The 20,162-nt window shown below is 38.8% G+C and overlaps 1 protein-coding gene across 1 annotated transcript in view; it reads left to right on the forward strand.

The window, feature by feature from the left end:
* The window catches only part of VWDE (von Willebrand factor D and EGF domains), a 65,943-nt gene extending 51,643 nt beyond the window's left edge, over positions 1-14,300 (forward strand). The window contains exons 20-30 of the mRNA XM_084786316.1: positions 537-1,100; positions 1,582-1,677; positions 1,761-1,856; positions 3,244-3,339; positions 3,941-4,036; positions 5,230-5,325; positions 7,779-7,874; positions 7,957-8,052; positions 9,521-9,616; positions 12,424-12,527; positions 14,046-14,300. Of these exons, the coding sequence (XP_084642442.1) occupies positions 537-1,100; positions 1,582-1,677; positions 1,761-1,856; positions 3,244-3,339; positions 3,941-4,036; positions 5,230-5,325; positions 7,779-7,874; positions 7,957-8,052; positions 9,521-9,616; positions 12,424-12,527; positions 14,046-14,060 (1,451 nt within the window). The 3' untranslated portion in view covers positions 14,061-14,300. The remainder of the gene's footprint in view (positions 1-536; positions 1,101-1,581; positions 1,678-1,760; positions 1,857-3,243; positions 3,340-3,940; positions 4,037-5,229; positions 5,326-7,778; positions 7,875-7,956; positions 8,053-9,520; positions 9,617-12,423; positions 12,528-14,045) is intronic.
* Positions 14,301-20,162: the final 5,862 nt, after the last annotated feature.

Here is a 20,162-nt window from a genome sequence, read left to right on the forward strand (position 1 = left end):
TATGGTTCTCATGAGGTATGACAAAAGTGTTATTGAAGAAGATGATTGTAAAACTTCCAAACACATAATAATCATGTTAGATCAATAGATGAAAATGTCCACAATAAGTCACAATCTTGGATCGTGTCTAATACAGAGTGCTTCCTAATGCTTTTCTGTAAGACTAACAGGTTGTACTGCAATTATTTTTACTTTAAAAACATAACCTAGGGGCTATATGAAGCAGTGTGAAATATATTATTATCTCTGCTAATCTCCAGAATCTTTGGGTATATATTATAGTAAAAATGAGCAAAGGAAATTTTAGGGAAGCTTATTAGTGAATATTCCATAGCTTTCAAACTTTCTGTGTTCTTTCTTTGTCCTAAAAGGATGGAACACTATGATGACTTTTTGTTACTTTCTGATTCCTAGTCTTACATGTTATAAACCCCACATAAAAGTATAAATAACAGCATCAAAATGTGGATAGAGTAGAGCATTAATGCTATACATTCTAATATACATTTCTATTTATCATTTTTGTTGTTGTTTAGATTTGAGCTTGCAACCATCATCCAAGGAGCATTTACTAATGAGTCCAAGCTTCACCCAGAGTCCTGCAACAACTTTCAAAGAGTTCTTAAAATCAATAGGCACCCCACATTTGTCAGTAAAATCAGTTACAACTCAAAGGGATTATACAAGAAAAGGTGTTTCTCATCAGACACCAGCTTATGAGTTTGTAGATCATGTTCTCAATACAAATCTTACTGTTGATGAGCTAGAAACTTCTGCACACAATGGTAGATATTTAAAGATCAGTCCTAATAGTTCTTTTGGTCATGTAAGAGACGCTGTGCAGAGCACTGTTCAAACTGAGATGGGTGGACATAATGCTCAAATTAGCAAACCGTTCCAAAATTTTGCTGGACATGAATTTATATCATTGACTACTACAGCAATCACTATACTGCCAGAAAAGCTTGGATCAACAAAAAAATCAAATTGCACAGAATCATCTTGTTTCCTGGGTGTTTCCTGTGTGCCAACCACAGGTGATCACTTCAAGTGTGGACGCTGCCCCTTTGGGTATTATGGAGACGGTATCAATTGCAGAGGTACTGTGAAAAATTTTCAGCACATATAATGAAAACTAACTTAAGTAACTAAGAAGCTATCCTTCTCTGCTTGCTCACTTCTATTCCTTCTGTTTAATGCGTTTTGGAAAAAGTGAGTTTTCTGAATGATGTTTCAAAACACCGTTATGATTACAAACTATCATGACTATATAAGTATTAATAATATAGTTATGGCTACCCTATTCTAAGTTCAACAGTAACATTCTGTCTTAATCATCATATAATATAAAACAACCTCACATCTTGAGTGGTATTTTCCACTTTGTATCAATATATATTGAGGTAAAGAAGTTAAGATAAGTGTGGCTGTAATCTGAGGTTTGGGAGGCTAAGAGAAGAGAATCATGATTAAGTAGTCTGATTATATATATACACATTTTATATATACGTACATGTTTTATATATACATATATAAATATAACATAGCTATAATTCATACTTTCCTCTTTGACTTTTGCAGCATTTTGCAGACACTCATGTGGAAGAAACAGGGAATGTGTTGGCCCAAACATATGCAAATGTAAACCTGGTTACTCTGGTTCCAGCTGCCAAACTGGTAGGTACATGATTCATTAGTTTATATAATAAATCTTATTTGATAATCAATATTTCTAAGCCATGGGCTTTATTTTTATGTAGCCATCTGCCACCCTGTTTACAAAAACCATGGAAAATGCATCAAGCCCAACATCTGTGACTGTTCTCCCGGGCATGGTGGTGCAACCTGCAGTGAAGGTGAAAATTCTGATGCCAGTCTCAAATATAGAACTAAACGCAGTGCCATTGCCTTGAAAATATTTTGAAACGATAATTGTCTTGCTGTGTCTGTGCTAATGAGTGCTCATCAGTGCTGGGATTAAAGCTCACAGGTTTTAAAATAGTCATAATAATTCTTCTTAGAGGGCTTTGTTTTTAATTTTAAAAAATATTAATTGTGCAGGTGTTTTGCCTGGATGTATGTCTGCTTACAATGTTTGCAGGGCCTGCAGAGGCCAGAAGAGAATGTCATATGCCTTGGGACTAGATTTACAAAAGATTGTAAGCTGCTTCTAAGTGGGTACACTGGAATATCCGGACCCAGGGTTATTTGCAAAGCAGCCAGTGGCTCTTAACCATGGAGCCATCTCTCCAGCCCCTAGCTTTGGAATTTTCAACACTAAAACTTCAGAAATCATAGGTCCAAAGAGCAATTATTTGTCTTACAAATTCTTTGTTCTGGGTTTTGTTTTGTTTAGTTTTTCTAAAGATCCTGGGGAAAAGAGAATTATTTAAAATGACTTTTGTGTTAAATGAAAACCTTAAGGGTTTAAAGTAGAAAAAAGCTAAAAGGTGACCATACAATACACCTGCAGCCACAGACATGTTGCATGGTTTAGAGTTAAGTGAGGAATCTACAGGATAGAACTGAGAAAAAATAAGTGATTTTTAAAAATGAATTTGCTATTTTTTTTTTTGAGACAGGGTTTCTCTGTGTAGCCTTGGCTGTCCTGGACTCACTTTGTAGACCAGGTTGACCTTGAACTCACAGAGATCCCCTTGCCTCTGCCTCCCAAGTGCTGGGATTAAAGGCGTGTGCCACCACCGCCCGGCTGAATTTGCTATTTTTAAAACAGTTTTTAATACTGAATTTCAGATAATGCATATAACTTTGAATGATCTTAGAGTCCTGTCAGATGCTTTAATTTGGATGAAGAAAGCTACAAAGTAACAAAATACATTTGGAACTAAAAGAAATCCTTAACCCTAATAGCAAATGAAAATAGCTATGGAAATATAAAAATCTATTTTTTCTGGACAGGAATTCGTAAGTCTAAGTGCGTATTAGAGACCCTGATGGTCAAACATTTTAATCCAATTAACCAACATTTTTAAAAACCTTTCACACACCTACACTGTGTTTTGTAGTTTACATGTCTAAGCCAGAACATGGTGCTAAGTGCTGAGTGCTTTGGAACTGAGAGTTCCTGTAGTGGGTCCACAGAGAATGGGAGATGCAGTAAAGGGAGCTGAGTTTTACCCTAAATTGTACTTACAATGGGACTTTATTGCATCTATGTACACATAGATAAGCATACGCATGTATACCGATTATTGAAACCTGACTTAACATCTGTGTTTTCAGAGCACTGTAGCCCCCCTTGCCAACATGGAGGCACGTGCTTGCCAGGCAATCTCTGCACTTGTGCTTATGGTTTTGTAGGACCAAGGTGTGAAACAAGTAAGTAAAGCTCTCTTGCAATCTTCTATGAGAAACATCTCCTTGGTGAGTTGATGGCTTTCATGCTAAGTAAAACAAACCCATCCCTAAATCACATCATTGCATTTAAGAAACCAGGGGGGTCTCAGAATTGAGGTAAAGAGCTAAGGTGGGTGTGGCTGTAATCCAAGTATTTGGGAGGCTAAGAGAGGAGAATTGGGAGTTGAGTAATCTGAGTTATAGAGATATAGTGAAACCCCATCTCAAGGAAAAAATAGATAAAGACGTTTACTCCCGAGTAGTTCCATTTCATTCTTAGAAATAAGTGGAAGTCAGACGTATTAATTTGCTTATAAGTTTGTTTTAATTTCATTTATCTCTGATTATGTTCACCAGTTACTAATAATTTCCCCCAAGTAACTAACGCGTGTTCAGTGCTAAGAATTTTCTACTTTCTCCATCTCTATCAGCAAGAACAGAACTGAATATAAGAACTGGAGGACACCTGAGCCCGAGCATGAACATCCTGGTCTTTCTCTGGGACCAGGTTCATTACTAGACGTATTTGACAGTTATGAGCTCAGCCTGCCTTTTGTTTGTTTTTGTTCTGTGGTCTGTATAGTGGTCTGTAACAGGCACTGTGAAAATGGAGGTGAATGTGTTGAACCAGATATCTGCCAGTGCAAGCCTGGCTGGTACGGACCCACCTGCAGTACAGGTAAAAACAGAACGATGTACAATAAATGTTATCAACGAAAAGAAACTCCAAATGTCCCTAAGAGACAAAACTGAGCCGACAGGCTAGATATGAGGTGGTTGTGTATAACACATTTAAAAAATTCTTACCTTTCATGTTTTCCTGTTATCTTGAACCTTATGCTGCCTTACACGTTATGCCATCTAATCGACACCTTCTTGTCTTCGTGTTTCCATCATTCACTTACATGTGATGGACTCAGAACACCTGCGTTAGTTGCAACTTCTCCATTTAAGTTTCTTTCTTTTTCTAACCAGGACATAGATATCCTACTTTATTAAATATTTGTTCAATTCTGGATGTTAGGCATAGCTGTCATGCCAATCCATTTACTTATCAGGATCACATCTAATTTTTTTTTAGCAGACATGGTTGCAGTTCATCTGTTTAATCTAATTTACTGTCTTCTAATGACTTTTCTCAAGAAAAATCTAACCTACCATTTATAATGTGCTGGCTATATGTGGAGCCCACTGCAAAGGAAAACAAAAATCAAGTTGATTCTTGCCCTTATTTCCAGTCTCATATCATTAGTGAAAGAAACAAGGGATGCATTTTTAAAAATATGACTGTGAAGCAAGTTGGTTTATGATAAGAAATAAAAACAAATCACATATTACAAACAAGGACATTAATTAATTCCGGCAAGTGGAGTTTGGAAGAAAACTGTATCTGTAGCACACCTTGGAGACAGGATAAAATCTAAGCTGAGAGTAGAATTAGAAGTGCTTTCAAAGCAAAACAAAGGCTAAGAAACATCAGCCATTCGGGCATAAAAGGGTATGAATGAAGTGTCGCTGTTTTATTTGCAAAGTGATAAAGACGTTTGCATAGCCACATTCGTTTGTCAGTCTTGTTTAGTTGAATTGGCCTTTCTTAGCCTGCAATCAAAAGCATTCTGAACTTCAATTGCACTTACTTTACATTCTTAGCTTTATTATTAACATTATTAATACACCAATAAACATATGTTCAAGTAATTAGAAAGCTGTTTTGCTTCCTTTTGTTTGGTAAAGTCTAAAATATTGAAGGCCATTTTTGCATTCTCAGTGCAAGTTAAAATATGACATAGTGCTTCCTTGTGTACATTTGTGCCATGGTCAGTTGTAAAATAACAGCAAGTTGTGATCTCTTTCTCTGCTGTTGTTCATTAGCTCTGTGTGATCCCATTTGCCTCAATGGTGGTTCCTGCTATAGGCCAAACTCTTGCCTCTGCCCTGATGGATTCTTCGGTACACATTGCCAGAATGGTAAGCGTTCCTTCTGCATAAGCAAAAAAGGCAAGTGGAAAACTCGCAATAAAATTCAGGAAAGTGAGTTTTGCAGTAGCATATGTTGAGTTTCAGATGGACAGAGACTCTGTTCCTTCCCTGTTTCCTCACATTATGTAGATATGGCCATAAACACTAGCTTTCACAACTGTACCAGATTTGCTAATTATTCAGCATATGTTAGGTTAACGACCTGGGCATGGTCTGTGAAGTGCTGTCAAGACAAGATGGGAAAGAAATGTACATCCTTTTACTGATGTTCATGATGTATGGTGGTGTTTCCATTGCTTCCAACCCAATAACTTATGACAGATGATCTATCTAATAACTAAAGCTTGCCTGTTATCTCTCCTGACTTTGCATTCATTAAATGTTTGTGAAGTGCATCTATATACAACTCCATGCAAGATGACGTAGAGACATAAGAATCAGTTTTCTTTTCTGTACCATGTTTTAATACCTTTTCTCATGGTGTTAAAACCCTTTTTCTTCCAATCAATAGTAACAAAACATCTCAGGCATGAGCACATTGGTAGAAACTATGAACTACTGTCAGTAAATTAAATGCATGAAATATTTTCTACATGTTTCTTCTTAGATTTATACCAAACATAGTTTTAGAATATGTTTGAAAACTTCATAATTAAATTTCTAAAATTACCACTCTTATGTAATACATTTTGATTTTTTATTGAAAGCATTTTCATACAATATACACTTTCATACATTATATTTTTATATACAATATATAAACTGGAAACTGGTTATAGTTTCCTTCCCCTAACTTCTCCTGATCTCTCCCCCTTATCTCTCCCCTAAGTTCACACCCTTTCTTTCTCCCTCCAATTAGAAAACAGGCAGACATCTAAAAATTATAATATAATATAATATAATATAATAATTTTATATTATAATATAATATAAAAACATACCTGAACAGGACAAAGCAAACAGGGAAACAGAAGGAAAAGATCTAAAGAAAAAGCACAAAAAATATATAAATGCAGAGACATACACATTCATTCACGAACACAGAAATCCCATTACAAACAACAACAACAACAACAAAATGGGCACCACAACATAGATGCCAAATACCTGTAAAGTTAAAAAGAGAGAGTTGTGTGTGTGTGTGTGTGTGTGTGTGTGTGTGTGTGTGTATGTGAGAGAGAGAGAGAGAGAGAGAGAGAGAGAGAGAGAGAGAGAGAGAGAGAGAGAGTTAAAAGCCAGCCTGGTTTTCATAGTGAGTTCCAGAGGACAGGCAAGGCTACACAGAGAAACCTTATCTAAGAGAGAGACAGACACACAAACACACACACACACACACACACACACACACAGAGAGAGAGAGAGAGAGAGAGAGAGAGAGAGAGAGAGAGAGAGAGATTGAGTGAGGGAGAGGACAGACAGAAAGAGACAGAGACTAGGTCTGGCATGCATGGGCTTCTGAAACCTTGAAGTCCACTCCCAGTGACTCATTTCCTCCAGCAAGGCCATGCTTCCTAATCCTTCTAATCCTATCAGAGTTTTGCTCTCTGGTGACTAAGCATCCAAATGGGGGCCGTTCTCATTCACACACCACACATGTGTTACACGCCTTATAATTTTCTTTTCCGTGATTAAGAAACTATGTGTGCTACATATTTAGAAAAAAAATCTATTAGCAGGGCTGATGAGATGGTTCACAAGGTACAAATGCCTGCTATCAATTTTCAAAGTTCTACCTGCAGATCTATATGGGGGAAGGAGAGAACTGCCTACTGAAAGTGTCTTTTCTGATCTGCATGCCTCTCAGCACATGGGCACACACACCCCCCCACACACCCCAAAAAGGAGACTCAGCACGAACCAGAAGAGGTTCAATCTAGCAGTATAAGCTATCTACTCATTAAAATACCCAGTTGTATATTTTGTATTGAAAATGATATTTTCATTTATAAATCTTAAAATCAATACAAATTATCAGTACAAACTATCCACTCATTAAATTATGTCATGTCATTGTATATTTTTTATTAAAAATGTTAAAAAAATGTTATTTTCATTTATAAATCTAATTTTCACGGGAGGAAATCTATTCTAACTTGAGCTAGGCATTGATTTAACTTTCTTGGTTCTGTTCAGATCACTTCACAATTTGCTTTCCACATGGATGAAATATAAGTTAAATTTCACAATGCATGCAGGACAATAAAGATGGCTCCAAAGCTAAGGCATTTTAATGATATTAACCTCCTAGCAGCCAACAGCTCTGCATAGTGCGTTTTATTATTTAGGAAAGACAGCTGTAATGGCTTGCAGTTGTGATCTATTATTTTTATAGCGCATTCCTCTATCTTATGGCACCATAGATAGCAAGCCCATGAGGCGATGTGCAATAGATAATAATTGAATATGTTCTGTTCACACATTGCTGCCATGTGTTCTTTTAGCTCTCTGTCACCCTCCCTGTAAGAACGGTGGCCTCTGCATGAGAAATAACGTGTGCACCTGTCGTGGTGGGTACACCGGAAAGAGATGCCAAACAAGTAAGACACTACAAAAGTATTTGTGCATTACAGGTAAAACCGAATCTGCTGTTTGACCCATCTTTCCCTCCCGCCCCTTAAGGCATCTGTGAGCCTACCTGCATGAATGGTGGAAGATGTGTGGGTCCGAATATTTGCTCCTGTGCTTCTGGTTGGAGTGGGAAACGGTGTAACACACGTAAGTAAAACTAGGTGACTCTCGGAGTATGAACACCTCCCTTCATGATGAGGGCGCGCAGCAGCGTCTTTTTGTTTTCATTCATTTTTATTTTTGCTCTAGGAGATTCCATTTTGAAATAATGAAAGGCAGAGAGGCCTCTGAAGGCAGTGCACAGAGTTTTCTGGTTTTCTAACCAGCATAAGCCACAGGGCGGACTTCTAGCCTGAAGCTGACTTGTGAAGAAGGTTAGAAATACCTCACTGCGTCCCTGGCTCCACCTGAGTTTTATCAGTTCCCGTCTTTCCAGGGCAGGTTCCACCCATCCCAGCAGATTAGCCGCAGAGACGGCGATGACTCCCTTCACTCAAGTGTTCCCCTTATTCTTTGTACTAACTTGTTATTTGATCTGCTTCTGATCGTCCATGCCTTTCATGCTAGGATTTCGGAACCAAGGTAGGCAGGTATCTGTGAATTCAAGGCCAACTTGGTCTACATTGTGACTTCAAGTCCAGCCAGGGCTATATAATGAGACTCTGTCTCCCAGGAAGCTAAAATAACTATTTTAAACTAGCAGCAGTTATGATATATTTCTTAAAATGAAGATCAGGGTAAAACTCCAACAATTGGGAAGAAGCAGGATGCACCTTGTGCTCTGAATATCAATAAAATAACATCCTTCCTCCTTTCCCCTCTGTTTTTGAGACTAAAATATAATTGTGTCATCTTTCCCTTCCCATTCCTCCCTACAAAACCTCCCATAGGCTCCTCTTTGCTCTCTTTGAAACTCGTGGCCTCTTTTTCCATTCATTATCCTTAGATGAATGTGTGTGTGTGTGTGTGTGTGTGTGTGTGTGTGTGTGTGTGTGTGTGTGTAGATACATAGTTGGTAGATTTCTAAACATAACCTACTCAGACTGTATCATATCATATGTCTTTCATGCATGCTCTCAGGGCTGACATTTGGTATTGGAGACTAATTGGTGAGCTCTTCTCTGGGGAAAACTGTGTCCCGCTCTCAGTATTCCTTAGGTGCCTGGGGTTCCTTGTGTAGAGTTAAGGGCCCTGGCCTTTCCCCCATCCACTTTGACATGTCTGTTCTTGCCCTTGTCCGGCTCCTCCTTAGGCAGACATGTTGGGGAGGTGTTTTCAAGACTATGCATGATATTAGGAAACAGTGTTGATAAAATATTTTTTTAGTTTCTTTGATTTGATTTTATTTTACTTATGGGACAGGTTCTCATATCACTTAGACTGGCCTCGAACTAGCTACTTAGCTGAGGCTGGACTTGAACTACTGATCCCACTGCCTTAGACTCTAAAGTAGTGAGATTACACGTGTGTTCCATTATTCCTGGTTGAGGAAAGATGTTTTAATTCTTGACTTGTAAATTTTTCCCTTTAAAAAAAAAAACCCTTCTTTTTGTGAGTTATGTTAAAAATTGACTAGTAGTTTAAATTTGTAACTTGTTTACCTTTGTATTTGCAGCAATCTGTCTTCAGAAATGTAAAAATGGCGGTGAATGCATAGCTCCAAGCACATGCCATTGCCCTTCCACCTGGGAAGGGGTGCAGTGTGAGAAACGTAAGGAGTCTTTCTCTACTTCATCTTCTGAGTATGAACCTATTGCTACAATTCATCTGTAGCTTATGAAGAAATCCACAGGAGAGACAAAATTTCAGATTATTGGTCCCTTGGTAAATAAAGATGGGCCCTCAAGTGAAGATGGCTTGGTGAGGAAAGGTGTTCTCTCACCAAGTCTGGTGAGATGTCCACACATGTCCATAGATGTTTTCTGACTTCCTCATAGGAGCCATGACATGTGTATTACCCACCACCACCGCACACACACACTATCCTAATTTTCTTGTGTCACTCTGATAAAATCTCCTGACAAAAAGCAGCTTAAGGAAGAAATCATTTACTTTAGCTTACAATTACAGGATACGTTTTATCTCTGCAGGCAAGTCACACTGGCCAGAGCTCAAAGCAACCAGCCACATCATATACACAGTGAAGAGAAGAGAGAGCAATACTCCAGTGTTTGGATAGGTTCTTCACTCTTACACACTCTGGAGCTCTATGACTGGCAATGGTGCCATCCACTTTCAGGCTGGGTGTTTCCACATCAATTAAGACATAACCAATACAGTGCCCCATGGAAATGTTCATGCACCAATGTGATCCAAGCAAACAGTCATCTCGACTTTATTCCCAGAGAGTTCTAGGTTGTGTCCAATTTGACGTTTAAAGCTACGTGTCATACAAAATATATACATACAAAATAAAAATAACTGAAAAGCTAGAAGTAAAAATAAATGTTGGTCAATTCTGTATTCATTTGAAAGAAATGAGAGTTTATTTGATCGTTATTTTCTCATTTCTCTTATTTCCATTTTAAAATGGCATACCAATCATACAAATGACGGGTTTCATTATAACGTTTTCATACACATGTATAACGTCTGGCCATATTCACTTCCACTGCCTTCCCTTGTCCTCTTTGCTCTTCATGGTCCTCCATGAATGTGGAAGTTTCTCCCATAGTTGTAGACTGATATTCTCAAAGCACAGCCTGAAGCTGGGAGGATGGTTTCTGCACACTGCAGGACCTTTATGTGAATCAAAAAACAAACTGCCTTCCTTAAACTGCGTTCTTTCCAGTTGTCCAGAAATGGTCTAATGTGCTGACAGTGTTAATAGAATATAAGTGTTATGCCATCTTCTGGGGAACTGTGGCAATGCCATTCAAATACATGATACCTAAGATAGTGAGATTTTTCTCAGTGTGGAATCCTTGAGTGCTACATTCCCACCCGACCACATACAGCAGCCATGATGAAAACGGCTTGCCAACGCTTGAATTATATAAACATTCAAAGTTTACAAACTGCAACAGTGTGACTCCCATGAAAAGTAACTACATATATAAAATTTTATGTTATGTTTATTTTTACTCAGTATTATTTAAAAACCTATTACTTGTCTTTAAAACATTATTTTAAGTATAATATTAAATTCTACAATGCCACTGCATGGTATTTATAAATTCAATAACCTTTGCTTTTATGGTGACCATTTCACATACTTCCACGTGATTATTTTATTAAAAGCATTTTTATAGATGATGATACACAGACAGATATTGGATACATATAGATAATTTTAGAGTCATCTTGAGAGAGCATTCCACAAAGATCTCTCTAGTATGGATAGTGAAATCATGCTTTAAAAGTGACTGGGTGAGCTGGGCATGGTGATGCACATTTGTAATCCAAGCACTTGAAAGGTTGGGCCAGGGAACAGCAATGGGTTTGAGCAAATACAAAGGCTAATAGCAAGATCCTGCCTCCAGGGGAAAAAAAAACAGAAAGGAAGGAAAGAAGTAAGAGAGTTTCCAGCAACTGTCCAAAGCAGGATATAAATTGCTTCGTATACATGCCAGTACCAAATTATCTCTTTGAAATCCTTTAAAAACAGATAAATTTCAAACAACTTAAAGCACAACCAATACACTTTTAGTTTAATTTAATAAAATATCACTTGAATTGGGAGTATGGGTTCTGGAGTTGAGAGAGCACATAGATTAGAGCTGCCTATATGGATCACTGACAGATTCTTTCTATTTATTTGTTTGTTTGTTCATTCACTTTACATCCCAATCGTAGCTCCTCCCTCCTCTCCTCCCTGTCCCATCTTCCCTTCCTCATTCTTTCCCTCTCCCCCTTTCCCATCCCTTATTCCTCAGAAGAGCAGAGTCCCTCCACCCACCCCAGCTCTTCAAGTCACATCAGGACTGAGCACATCCTCTTCCCTGGTAGACTGGTGAGGCTGAGGCAGCCCCGCCTGGCGGTGGGGGGTGGGGTGGGTTAAAAAGGAGGCAACCAAGTCCATGTCCCACACAGCCCCGACTCCTCTTACTAGAAGACCCACATGAAGCCTGCGCTACCCATTAACTACATCTGTGTAGCTGTGTAGTGGGCCATGGTCCAGTCCATACATGGTCCTTGGTTGGTGCTTCAGGCTCCACCAGCTCCTCTGGGCCCTGGTTAGTGGGCTCTGCTGGTCTTCTTGTGGAGCTCCTGGACTGACACATTCTTAACTTCACCTGCTTCCTTTCTACTCTACTGTAACGACAGAGAAATTTAAACCACATATTTGGTTCACATGCACTTCTTTCCTATGGTTAATTATAACTTATTTCACTTATTTTAAAGTGGCACAGAAACTGTACATATCTCTTTGTGATGTTACAATCCATGTATGTATCATATGGTGTAATGGCTAATGAGAAAGGCTCCAATCACAAAATGGCTTCAGGCCAGTAGAATGCAGTGCATTACAGGATTCTATTCCGAGACGTGATGACTATCATAATTTGCATGTTGCAGCCATTTGTACTCAGAAATGTCTTTACGGAGGAAGATGTGCATCTCCTGGTGTATGTTCTTGCCGCACTGGATACTCCGGAGTCAAATGCGAAAAGAAGATACAGGTACCTGAAAGCACAAATAATAGATATAGGCATCTCTGTGTGTCTTCTACTTGGTTACTAACTGCTCTTAATATATTATTTCCAAAATAGAGCATACATGGAATTAATGTTTGCTTCCAACATCAAAACCTAATGTTATTCTACACTCACCCAGATGTCTTATGTGTAGCCCCACTGTGCAGTGGCATGCAGGATTACAAGACATCAGAGGGGAGCTACTCTACAGTGTGACATAGGGCACAATTACTTTATGCTTTGGTCAAATGCCATCCTCACACCTCTCAACATACCCACCACTTTAAGTTAATGAGCCGCTACCTCAGTGACTCAAGCCCAGCCCTATCCATCTTTCATGGCCATGTATCACAAAGTCAAGTCTGTTCTCATCATTTTTTTTTCCTGGAATAAAACATGTTTTCTTTATTTGATGTCTATTAAAATCCCTTCCTAGGAAAAGAAATATGCCTCTCACTAGGATTAGGGATGCTTTGTATTTCAGAAGCCAAAGAACCAAGGTTTTTTTGCTGTATGAGACATGGCCTTGTCCTGACTGATGATAAGGCAGCTGCTGTAATGAGTTTATTCCAAAGCTTCATAAAAAAGTTTGCACTATACCTTCCCAGTCGATAGTCAAATTCTGGACTAGCCAGCTGTTGTTCAGTTCTGACTCCTATACATACTGGAGGCGTGTAGTGATGGCACACCATACACATATGTGTGCACGTGCAGCAGGCCCGTCAGACATGTCTTATTCTATGTTTTAATATAAAAATCATCCTCACATACTACCTAGTACTTCAAAAAGCCTGAGGGGTAAACACTCGATGTGAGGGTAGGAAGATCTGGGGTTCAAGTTCATCTTTAGGTGTGTAGTAGTTGAGACACTATGCCAAAATAAAACAAAATATCCCAGAGGTCATGAAGATCTAAATATACTGAAATATTATAATGCTTAAAATGTTAAGAAATTTTCTTCTTGAAGCTTGAAACTGGATTAGTCTGTGTTGGGTGAAAAGTCAATTTCTGTATGTTTTACTCCCTGTACCATTTTTTTTTTATCTTGAGAAGATGTGATCTCACCCTGGAATTAGCAAGAACATAATAGATGCATGGTTTGAAATTCAGAAAGCAAAGTTGTCCAATGCTTAGCTGGTTAGATATGAGCAAGCCCTATGTAAGTCTGCTACTGTGTGTTTGCGTTGAATAGAGAAGTGAGGAATGGTAAAGAAAGAAAATGATGCTTGAGAGAAATATGTAGGCCTTCCCAAATGCTATAAAAGTCAATTTTATTGGACAGTGAGTATTTTAATGTGAAATTCACACCATATACAAGCTCCAGCCCCAAGTGGCCCTAGTAACTCTTGTTTAGACCTCTTTTATGAAAACAGTGCTGAATGTAGCAGCTGACAGAACTGACAGGGATATGTGTGTGTCATGTGAGAGAAAGAAAAAAATCACTAATAAAGGTCAAAGAGTTTCTAGTGCTTATTGAAACTTGATTTTCTCTTTCTATTACAGATGAAACGACATTAAAAAACATGGACTATTTAAAAGTCTCTGTCATTAGATATGAAATTTTATTCAGAAAGAGCTGAAGATAAATTTTGAAGTTTATTTCAACATTGCATAAAAATTTTATAAAGACCAAAGAAACTAGTAAAATATGGAATGATCCACACTGTCAGTTTTAGAGAAAAGCAAAAACTCCAAGTAATTGGAATTTGACTTTGAACTGTTGTTTGATATTTATGTATGAAGCTGATATTCCTGATAGTTCACTGTATTTGAAAATTTGTGTTTTTCTCAGTTCCAGCTGTGACTATGCCTGTATCAGAGGTCACTCAAAATGACATGCCACTTGACATGCCACTTGCAGGTACACAACATGTAATGCATAATTAGAGACTGTCAGGGCGTCTATAAGAACTGGGCATGAAGATGGGGGTCTAGAGGTTAGGAAAGCAGCTGCTGAAAGGCTCGAAAGGTTGATACTGAACATTTCAGCCTAGAGCACCAACTCAGAACGGCCCAAAAAGCGGTTCTCAACCTGGGGGTCGCGACCCCTTTTTTAATGACTTTCTCACAGTATGTGCACATCAGATATCCTGCATATCAGATGTTTACATCACGACTCTTTAAAGTTATGAATCTTTAAAGTAGCCAATCATTAAATTACAATTACAAAATAGTGAAATAATTTTATGTTTGGGCGGGGCGGGGGGGTGGTTTACCACAACATAAAGAACTATATTAAAGGGTTGCAGCATCAGAAAGATTGAGAACCAAAGCTCTGGAAGCTTCGTTCTTGCTGTTGCAGTCCTTGAGAAACTTCAAACTCTAGCTCTAACTCTCAGACACAGTAGCTTACTCTGAATCAGGTATTACAGAACTGCTGTGAGACTTTGGACTATCCTGGATCATAGTTATAGAAACCAATGGGGAAAAAAAGTTGCCCCAGGGAATAGCAAGGCAGAGGTTGTCGAGCGAACGCACAAGTGGTAGGATGGGGAGGACTATTCTGAAATGCTGACTTCTGGACACAACATTGACATCACAACCATAAACTCAAAGCAACTGGAGTTAACTGCACACAAGCTACACAAGTTCACGTCCGCCAGAGTTCCTGCCCGGACTAGCTAACGGCAGTAGACAGCTAGGGACTCATTCTTTTCTGAGGACATGAACACTGTCGTCTTCTCATGCTCCACTGGATGCTCCAGACCCCAGGTCTCATTGGCAATCCTGACGAGACTATCCCAAACAAACAAGAAGATGTAAAATTGGTAGGGAACCTTGCTGGGAAGAACCGTAGCAGTTGGAAAGGGTACACGACGGTAGATGCAGAATACTTTTTCACACCTGAAGAGGTATTGCTAAGACCACAGTACAGGTACAGAGCTGACAGGAAGGCCACTAGAGGACACTCCCAGCTGAGGCCTGTGACAAGCACACTGTAGTTGCAATTTAGCTTCAGATCCCGGCTCCACCTGTCCCAAGCATGCCCCTTTGTACAGGGAAATTCACCTCCCTCTACTCTCAAATCCATCCACGTGCAAAATAATGGTGAAGCTGCTTATTTCACAGGGATACTGGGTAATTTTAAAGTTAAAATGAGGTTATTGTACATTTTTCCAGTGAGTGGCATGCCGCAATCAAACGAAGGTCAAGCATGGTGCAAGAGTGTGGCTCAGAGGGGAACACTGGTCTATGTTCATGAAGCTCTGGCTTCAACCCTCAGCACTTAAGAAAAAGAAAGCCTGACATATGGATGTTATTCTTGTTACAAACAATATCACTGCTAAAATACATGCTAACCAAGCTGGGGCATCAGTGGCACATAGATGTCTATATTTAGTTTATATTTTACCTACTGTATTTGTAGGTAGTTTGCTGCCAAGTTTAAGTATTTACTCCTAAAAAGCACCATGTCAGTAATGTTTGACTTAAACAAGATAGGACCTGTGATCACAAATCCTTAAGTCAATTCTTGGTAACCAGGTGGCAAAAGCTAACTAGGGCTGGCACATAAAGCAGAAAAGTGAGTGCTGGGAGCTGAGTGCTAACTGAGCTTGTCCACATAGCTGACAAGTGTTCAGTTGATAAATCCTTGAGGCTTCTTGTGTAGCTCCCTGGGTAATATTTAGTGAAACTGAACTGCAAGTAAGACTTGCGCAGATTTAGTGGGCCTTAAGCCTATTTGTCGTCATGTGCTTTATTTCATTTAAAAATATTAAAACCTAAAACCTAAGCTTGCCCACGGGGCAAGAGAGCAACAGAGAGACAGACAGACAGAGAGAGAGAGAGAGAGAGAGAGAGAGAGAGAGAGAGAGAGAGAGAGAGAGAGAGAGAGAGTCACAACACAAGTCTGTCATTCCTCAGGTGAATCTGTTTAGTTTCAACAGGGAGGTGAAATTAACAGACTTGACCTGCAGATGGTGCTAAAGCCTCAATTCATATTATGCACCTTTAGTGCAAGAGGACTTTGATAAAAGCATAGGAAACATTTAATGCAAACATGACATCTTTCAATAAGAAAAACATTTACAAGCCTAGAAGTCTCCATTACATCAGGTGATTGGCTGCTAATTGTAGGCACTTGCCTTGGGAGTTTCCCATTGTGTCAATAAAAGGATATTGCAACCAAGTAAAGATACAATTCATCGGAGGTTTACTTTGTCTTGAGCAGTTTTTTGGTTAGAAAGAATACATTTTCCCCTTTATTCTGTGAATATGGAAATGTTGATCAATTAAAAGAGACAGTGGTCCAGGTAGCTGAGAGTATATTTTCTGATGCCATTAAGAAATAAGACTATAATCAAGCCCTATGTACAACACACATAAAACACCTTCTATAAGGCAGAGTGCTTGCCCGAGGGTCCTCCTTCTCACCACTGTGCTTCTTTTATTTATTTTTGGGACATAGTTTTTGCAGTGTAGCCCACAAGCTGACTTTGAACTCAAGGCGAGCCTCCTGCTTCATCTTCCCATGTGCAGGTGTCAAAGACATGTACCTAGCTTTCATCACTTCATTTTTGTTAGAAATAAGTGCAATTCCCATTAATAAAATAAAAGAAATAATGGACTGTTAAAAATATAGGTGAAATATATGAAAAGTGATGATGTCAAATTGAATAATCCTCACTAAACCATCAGTGAGATAACTGTTGCCTCTTGTGGTCCAAAGCTGTTCTGTCTAGTTTACTCTGTTCTTGTGGGAGCTCAGATCATACAGCTAATGCTCCTTCACTGTCTTGCACCCATGTTACTCAAGCTGAGGTCATTTCCTGGACAACAGCTCTGATGGGTGCTAACAGCAGATTCTCATGTTACCTCATATTCCATGCACTAAGGTTGGGTCCTTGGGGACTGAGAACTGTGGGTGAATTCATATAGCTGGCTTTGTGTTGACTGAGTTAATGGAGGGGGTAACGCATGTCGCATTTCCTTGTTGAACTGCCCTGTGCCTTGTCAGTGTTCCTGCTGATCCTCTGATGCCTGAAATTTTCTGACGACTAAGGCATTCAAAAGGAGAAATCTTAAACCCTTTCTTGAGCTAGGCTAATTCTTCCTTTGGATTGCATCTGAGACCCATCTCATCATATTGAAGCATCAATATAGAACCAAAATATTGCCATTATAGATGAGATGGTTATTATAGATGGTTTTGCTGTCTGAGCAGTTTATGGTAGTGAACAGTGTGCTTGGAAGATTCAAGGCTGAGGCACTGAAGTGAGGAGACAAATGTGAGGCAGCCTGTTGAGAACGCTCTGGCTCAGAGGCAAATGTTTTGAAACAGTATCATTTTCAGCTCCTCGCTGAAAAGAACAAAAATAACTGTAAGAGATGAGAGTTTGCACTACCCAAACATGAAGCCTAAACTGGTCGTTTGGAGGATGTCCATCTTCTGTGTGCTTGGCTCTGGCCACGGAGGGTGGGGTTTTCTAAAGCCATAAGGTTGCATCAAGATCACGGGGCCAGTGACGACAGAAGACGGACCGCAGGTAAATGCTGATGCTCAATAAGGTTGCAGAAGCTTCCACATGTAGGTCCGAAGGGAAAAGGATACAAAGCAATCTTTTCGATAATTTTTGGTCCTACTCAACTGAGCCAGTCTTGCAGTGGCTTCTAAATGTTTTCTACATCACCATGCTTTCCACATGAATAAGCGTTGGATTTCCACTCCACTGTGGAACTCCTTTGCAAACCTGTGAGTGCAGACACAGCTCTGGCAGGCTCTATAAGCAGCATGGGGAGAACTTGCTAGGAAGATGTTCTGCTTCCCCCTTCAGGGACTGCTAACAAGACAAATATGCTTGAAGCAAAAATGAATAACCAGTTTGTAACTTCCCACAGAACACCCGTGCTGAAAATATACACAGACACTTCTAGCTAATTAGGCCCCAAGTTCTTCTTAAAAGCCACATTGCGATTAATTAAAGTGATTGCCACTCATTACTTTAAAAAGAAAAATGAGGAAATGTTTTATTGTGTGGACAGTGAGGCTGCCGTATCACAATTTCTGTGCTGGTCTATTTATAAGATCAATTTTGTGTCATTATTCAGCTGTCTTTTGAGTTGAAATTGTCATAATATTATAAAGCCTTTGGCTAATATTTACCAGTACTTGAATTGACAACTGAAAATTAAACTCAAGATTTGTAATCTTTTATTGCAGACAAATTTAGGATCACATCCATTTTAGGTTCAGTGCTATGAAGAAGGACCTGTCAGTGGGAACCTTTACCACTTACAGAATAAATAAAACTTTAATAAAGTGTGAAACACCAACTTCAATCTCCAGTACCACAAATTTTAAAAAAAGGTTGGGGATATAACTCTCTCTACATATATGTATATGTCTATTCAAATACTCTCTCAATTATTATTCTTATAATAATGACAATCATTTTGCCAACAGCCTTTATTGTGTCCATTTTATTATAAAGAAAACTTAAAAATAAATTATTATAAATAACACAGAGTAATGCAATATAAAATAGCACAAAGTGAAAATAGACAAGCAAATAGTCAAAGATTTTAAATAATCATCAAATGGAAAAATAGTTAACTAATTATGTATCCAGCAATAGAATTTCAATGCATCTAATACAATAATGACTAACATGAAACTACATTGATCACACAAAGAGGTCTGTGTTACTTTAGGTGAAAAGGATTTGGTATCAATCTGAGTTTCTTCAGATTAGCAGAATTAAGAGAATGAATAAATGTTGCATTTATTATTAGACTGGTTTACACAATATGATCTGTTTAGGCTAACATGCTGGAGAGGCTGGGAAACCTGGCCACAAGGCTGCATGGCTTGGGAGCATCCGTCTGACATGAGGTTGGATGGGCTTGTGGAGAGAATTTTGCCTATATTGGAAGTGAAAAAAAAAAGTTGGGTTTCAATGTTAGTGAAGAATATTGTACCCCATTTTAACATTCGGTTATTTGGTTTGGTGGTGTTTAATTTCTTGAGTTCTTTATATATTTTGGATATTAGCCCTTTGTCAGATGTAGGGTTGGTGAAGACCTTTTCCTACTCTGTAAGCCATCTTTTTGTTCTGCTGACAGTGCCCTTTGCCTTACAGAAGCTTCTCAGTTTCATGAGGTCCCATTTATTAATTGATGACCTTAGAGCCTGAGCTGTTGGTGTTCTGTTCAGAAAGTTCTCTCCTGTGCCAATGAGTTCAAGGTTCTTCCCCACTTTTTCTTCTAACAGATTTAGTGTTCCTGTTTTTATGTTGAGGTCTTTGATCCACTTGGACTTGAGTTTTGTGCAGGGTAATAAATATAGATCTATTCGCATTTTTCTACATGTAGACATCCAGTTACACTAGCACCATTTGTTGAAGATACTGTCTTTTTTATATTGTATGGTTTTGGCTTCTTTGTCAAAAATCAAGTGCCCATACATGTGTGGATTTATCTCTGGTTAATTCCACTGATCAACCATCCTATTTCTGTGCCAGTGCCATGCCGGTTTCATTACTGTTGCTCTATAGTACAGCTTCTGAGCTATCGAATGGCTGAGAAACACTTAAAGAAATGCTCAACGTCCTTAGTCATCAGGAAAATGCAAATCAAAACAACTCTGAGATTCTATCTTACACCTGTCAGAATGGCTAAGAT

The sequence above is a fragment of the Acomys minous genome (assembly GCF_964271855.1).
Source record: "Acomys minous genome assembly, chromosome: 6".
NCBI lineage: Eukaryota > Metazoa > Chordata > Mammalia > Rodentia > Muridae > Acomys > Acomys minous.